At 45.5% G+C, this 5,794-nt stretch overlaps 1 protein-coding gene across 1 annotated transcript; it reads left to right on the forward strand.

The window, feature by feature from the left end:
* The first annotated feature begins 2,195 nt into the window (after positions 1-2,195).
* LOC123167383 (proteasome subunit beta type-3) lies at positions 2,196-5,559 on the forward strand. The gene is made up of 7 exons (XM_044585225.1): positions 2,196-2,420; positions 2,510-2,691; positions 2,789-2,896; positions 3,909-3,998; positions 4,729-4,813; positions 5,042-5,136; positions 5,358-5,559. The coding sequence occupies exons 1-7, from the start codon at positions 2,415-2,417 to the stop codon at positions 5,404-5,406; spliced, it is 615 nt and encodes a 204-aa protein (XP_044441160.1). The 5' UTR covers positions 2,196-2,414; the 3' UTR covers positions 5,407-5,559.
* Positions 5,560-5,794: the final 235 nt, after the last annotated feature.

Consider the following 5,794-nt stretch of genomic DNA (forward strand, 5'->3'; position numbering starts at 1 on the left):
GGAGGGCTGGCTCTTCATGATGCAAAGAGATGATATACTACAGCCTGTTGCAACTTGCAAGCAAACATGAATTTCTCATTAAATTTCAGACTACCAGGTTTCATACGGATGTTCTCAAATTTGAGTTGAGACTTGAGGGCATCAGATTTTCTATCAGTATGTGACAAAATCTAGAAACCTACTTCTACATGTTTAAAAGGTTGCAAACAGGAGCTATAAAAAGCCACTATTCAACAAATTTGCCAGCTATTCTAACAAATCAATCGACTTTTATTTGCAAAAAAAAAAATCAATCAATTTCCACTGACTGTTCTAGCAAACAAATCACTGGAAAAAAGAGCATCTTCTCTGTGTTTTACGACACGATTTAAACAAACATTGTCTTTACCCCTCAATAAATCCCAATGTGGTATACTACACAACCTAACATCCATGGCAAAGTGAGTCGAGATCCTGCATGCGCCTACGTCATGGTAGTATCGGCAGTAGGTCGCGACTGGGATGCGTGAGCCCGAGCTTCTGGCGCTCTCTCCAACACCTTGAGCAGGTGTGCTTCCATGTTCCTATTATATGTCGTCATTGATAATAGAGATGTACCATTCCCCAAAACATTCGTTTTATTTTATACTCCAAGTAAAAAAAAACTAATGTACACATAATTTAGAGGCGCGTCTTAAATAGATTGCAGAGCATAAATAGCTTTCGTGTTCAAGGAACCTTGTGTTACTTTTCATGGATGAGATGAATCACATGGACCTCAGCTATGCCACTCTCAAGTTAGCCAAGACATGGTATGACTTACATCAATTGTGTTTTTGTAGATTTCATTCAGCAAATCCACTTGCATGTTGTTACTTTCCACCATTGGTGGATCTATATATTCTTGCACCAACTCCATGACATGATTGTCCGTTGAAAGAGGTTCATTCCCCATGTTTGGGATGACCCGTAGTCGTGACCTTGCAGCGTAGGTGGTGCCCTTCTCGTGGTAGTATGGCTACTCGCAACATCCATGATGCTTAGCGGCAGCTCGTGGCGTATCCCAACCTTGTAGTGCTGGCCCAACGAGCAGGAGGGGAAGCGGGTGCCGTGGGCCTAAGATGGTGAGAGAGGGATGACGCAGAGGAGAAACCGGATGAATGGCCTGGAGAGAAGGAGAACAGTTACAAGGTGGAGCGATGTGTGGGCCCCCACAGTGGCACGCGCGGTCGGTTACGCGATCTCAATCATTTTCGGAAAGGTTATTTGCAACACAAAAGAACTTTTTGAAATAATAACCTACAAAACTGGGTCATACACCCAAGTCCATCAATTAGTCGCAAAGCCGCACCCGAGTTGAACAGGAAGGACAAAAGCCGCATCGATGACAGGCGGAATGGTACGCCTATCGCGATCCATACCTTTGCCCCGCAACCACACCATTGATAAAACATAGCGCCACACTGGAGAAGGAAAGAGAACAGGCGCCGCCCACCCGTCGCAACATGTTGGAAGTGAGAAGACACAACCACAACCGTGCAGGGGCCCTGCGAGGGAGGGGCACACATCTCGCCCGCTGCACCCCACAATGAAGTTGCCTACTCGCCCGCCGCAGGGGTAACCCCCTTTTCTGATTCCTCACCATGCCCACAAAGACACGTTTCCTGGCAAGTGGGGCGGCACGAAGGAAAAATATAGCGACCAAAGGTCGACGAAGATGGCCACATGCACCCCAGATCCCCAAGGCACAAGAAAGCTCCGTAGACCCCCCGACTGCTAACCAAACGGATCCACTAGTGGGCAAATTTACCCAACGCACGACCTGGTCGAAATTGATCGAGGGCAGCCAGGCAAATCGATCGCTCCTACGAGCTCCAACCCGTGAGAGCTTAGTAATTTAAACAAAGAGAAATTGGTCACTAACTAGGCCCATATATTGATCCATGCACTTCAAGGCCTGTGTCGACCACCGTTGCCGCAAACAATCTCCCAGGGCATTCTATCGAGAGAGGCAGAGAGGAATTGGTGGAGACGAGCTGCCTTATGATCCGGCTGCTAGGCAACGAATTTTAGAGGAGGGGGAAATAATTCTCCCCTCCCAAGGGAATTGGAGAGTTTTTTTTTTTTTTGAGGGTGGGAATTGGAGAGAATTGGTGGCATTCTAACTCGCAAGGAAGTTGATCCTCTTCGAACCCCTTAAATCCAAGTAAGATGAGGTCGGTCGGTCCATCGGTCGCAAGCCGCACCCGGGTCGAACAGCAGGGGACTCCGGTCCGGCGGCACCGAACCGAACGCCTCTTCTTCATCTTGCTCCGCAAGAAGCCCACCCCGGCCGCATAAGCCCACTTCCCCCGACCAGCAGCGGCGGCGACCCCCTCCCCTCCTCCTCCTTCCCCCAATCGAACTCGGCGGCCCCCGTTCCGGCGACTCCGGCCATGTCGGTGAGTACCCCTGACCTCCCCCGTGCCGCCTCCTTTCAGATCTCGATTCGCCCCCCGTCTGACGGCCCGCTCCCCTCGCCCCCGCGCAGATCTTCGAGTACAACGGCTCCGCGGTGGTGGCGATGGTGGGGAAGAACTGCTTCGCCATCGCCAGCGACCGCCGCCTCGGCGTGCAGCTGCAGACCGTCGCCACCGACTTCCAGCGGGTCTTCAAGATCCACGGCAAGCTCTACATCGGCCTCTCCGGCCTCGCCTCCGACGCCCAGACGCTGTGAGCCGCTCCCCAGATCCCCCCGCCCTCTCGCCTCTGCTCGATTTGTCTTGCTTAGGGTTTGTTTGTTTGCTTGTTTGTTGGCGTCGGCGCGCAGGTACCAGCGGCTCGTGTTCAAGCACAAGCTGTACCAGCTGCGGGAGGAGCGCGACATGAAGCCCGAGACCTTCGCCAGCCTCGTCTCCTCCATGCTCTACGAGAAGAGGTGAGGGTTATTACCACTAGTGCGACCACAGCCCGAATTTTATCGAATTATTATTCACTTGTGCAGAAAGATGAAAATTTGGACATGTTAACTGTAGTGTTATATGTTGGTGTAGCAATTTGTTCCAGGCTTCATTTATTCTTAGGTCGCTTATAAGACCTTTGGTATACAAACTGTAGAGTGATTAGAGGCAGCTAGTTTTATGACAGCATAGACATTGGCAATAAGTAGCATCACCATATAGCTTATGCTTAGTCTAATGTTTACGACCTGTATGAACATATAGGCGTATACTAAGAAGTAAGAACACAATTGCAAAGCAGGCGCCATTACCTTGACTATCAAGTGATTCATTTTGTGCCAGATATATATAAATCTCCGCAGGGTTTATAGCTTGCAAATTTGCTCAAAAGTACTATCCAGTATTTTACAGTGTAGTGACCTTTTGGAGGGTGTAGTACTACTTGTACTTAAGAGCTACATGTGGATATGCAATGATGTAGTACATGTACATTTTAGACTCCCCCCCTTTGTCCTTTTCCACTAAAGAGCTAATTAGGATACTTTTAACATGTTAGTTATTAACCTGCAATATATACAAATGTTACTTTTTCTTATTAAGAATCCAGGGGTAGGATGTTAGCTGAGCATCAATAAAATTTATAGATAGCTTACAAAGTAAATCTGGACACTTCTGGAACTAGAACCATAAGTCCAGAGCTTCCTTTTTCCAACAGTGAAAATCCTGGTGTTTAGCTGGCCAATTGTGTTAGATATAAACCACAATTTCTGATTGATAAGCATGATTCTTTATTGTTTCTACCTATGCAGTAATTACGACTTCTGGCATCGTGATAGTTAGCCTTTGCATATAGTAGTGAGCTCAGTCGTTGGCCTTTCATACTAATATTGACCTATGTCTTATCTATGCTAAACCGTGTGTCTTCATTATATATGATTTGATAACGGAGAGAGGTTAATCTAACTTTTTTGTGCTAATGAAACACTCCAGATTTGGGCCGTATTTCTGCCAGCCAATTATTGCTGGACTTGGACAGGATGACGAGCCATTTATTTGTACCATGGACTGCATTGGTGCAAAGTAAGTATCAGTTTCTTTTGTGTGTGTATGCTTTTGCCTTCTGCACATATGTTTTCCATGTATTTCATACACATGGTATTCTGGTTGATTATCTGCTTCTCATTGCTACCGTTTACTTTGTTGAGTACTATGCCTGGTTTGGTTCATGGGGTAAGGGAAAGTTTCCTTTACAATTTTTTAAATTATATATAGGTTCTTCAACTTTGCCAAAAGTGACCTGACTTAGGAAAATCAGTAAATCATCAACAAATTGGCTCATATGACTAACCATGACAGGAGGTTATTTTGCTTCTATCTCCAAAGTGAAAAACCTGATTTTTAAAGCACATAGAGGATTTGATTTGTATACCCACATGAGTAGTAACATGGCTAATTTCTTCTGGGAATTTTTGTTGAGCATATCACTACCCAGAATATTGCTTATTTGACTCACCAACCAATACCACACAATTGACACAATCTCTCTGTCCCATATAATTGGTATGCTAGGCAGTGGTAAACTCCCTTCAGCTGTTTCTTTACTAAAGCTGGCAATCATTTCCCCTTCTCATTCGTACGTTTCTTAGCCATATTGAAACGAGACCCTGGTACTTTTCATCTGTTTCATAGAGTACATCACTTAATTATGCTTTCCGCTGGGTATCACTATGGTTTGTAGATGTCGTTATGCCTTCCACACTCATCTAGTCATCTTCTTGCAAGCTAATTGTGGATATTTATTCATATGCAGGGAACTTGCTAAGGATTTTGTTGTCTCAGGGACAGCATCAGAATCTCTGTATGGTGCTTGTGAATCCATGTACAAACCGAACATGGTACGCATTTGTATTGCCAATTTTAGCCAGTGCAACATGCTTTATTTACTTGTTCTTGTGAGATGAAATCGTGGGATACATCAAAGTCACATTTCTCTTGTGGGGCTGCTATATTTTATACTGTTCCTTCGGTTACCATTGCCTTGTACTTTAGGCTGCAAACTTTTCTACCATCATTTCGTGTGATATAGAAGTGACCTGACACAACCTTATTTTCCATGGCAAAAGGAACCCGAGGAACTCTTCGAGACCATATCACAAGCCCTGTTGTCGTCAGTTGATCGCGATTGCCTCAGTGGGTGGGGAGGCTATGTTCTAATTGTGTAAGTTCACTACTCACCTCTGTTACCGGCTCATAGTTTGACCCTTGTATTGTTGATGGGGCACCCGCCTTGTCTGGAAATAAATCAGTACGTAGAAAACAATAAAGAATGCATGGATAGAAAGCTTGAAGCTGTATTGCATCCACGCTTAAGCCATTTGACCACTACTGTTAACCGACTGTTGATCTAGTTCCTTGGCATCTTGTCCTTTGGGTTTGCAGGACACCGACCGAAGTTCAAGAGCGAATTCTCAAGGGCAGGATGGACTAGATTATGCATGGCCTAGAATTCGTCAGCCGCTTTCCGATGCTTCTACGCATGCTGTTTCGACATCCCTGTTGTGCCCTGGTTCCGAAGTAACCTTGTACTGTCAAACTGATGATGTTATATTTGCCCGTAGAAAGAACATTTGTTGTCTTCTTATTTCTGCTTTCTATCAATGGTGAGACATCTCTGTCACGTGCTCCGTCGCCCCTTGACGGTGAAACATATGGAATTGTCATTTTCTCTAAGGTTAGGATACCACGCTCATATGCACGCGCCGAGTGCATTGTGCAATTGACCACTGGACTACGTGCTAGAAATATAATACAACATGGGATTGCACGGCAAAAGTGTATCCTGAAATCTAAAAAGTGTGTACGCACTATTTGATGGA

Source organism: Triticum aestivum, chromosome 7D, assembly GCF_018294505.1.
Source record: "Triticum aestivum cultivar Chinese Spring chromosome 7D, IWGSC CS RefSeq v2.1, whole genome shotgun sequence".
Lineage (NCBI taxonomy): Eukaryota > Viridiplantae > Streptophyta > Magnoliopsida > Poales > Poaceae > Triticum > Triticum aestivum.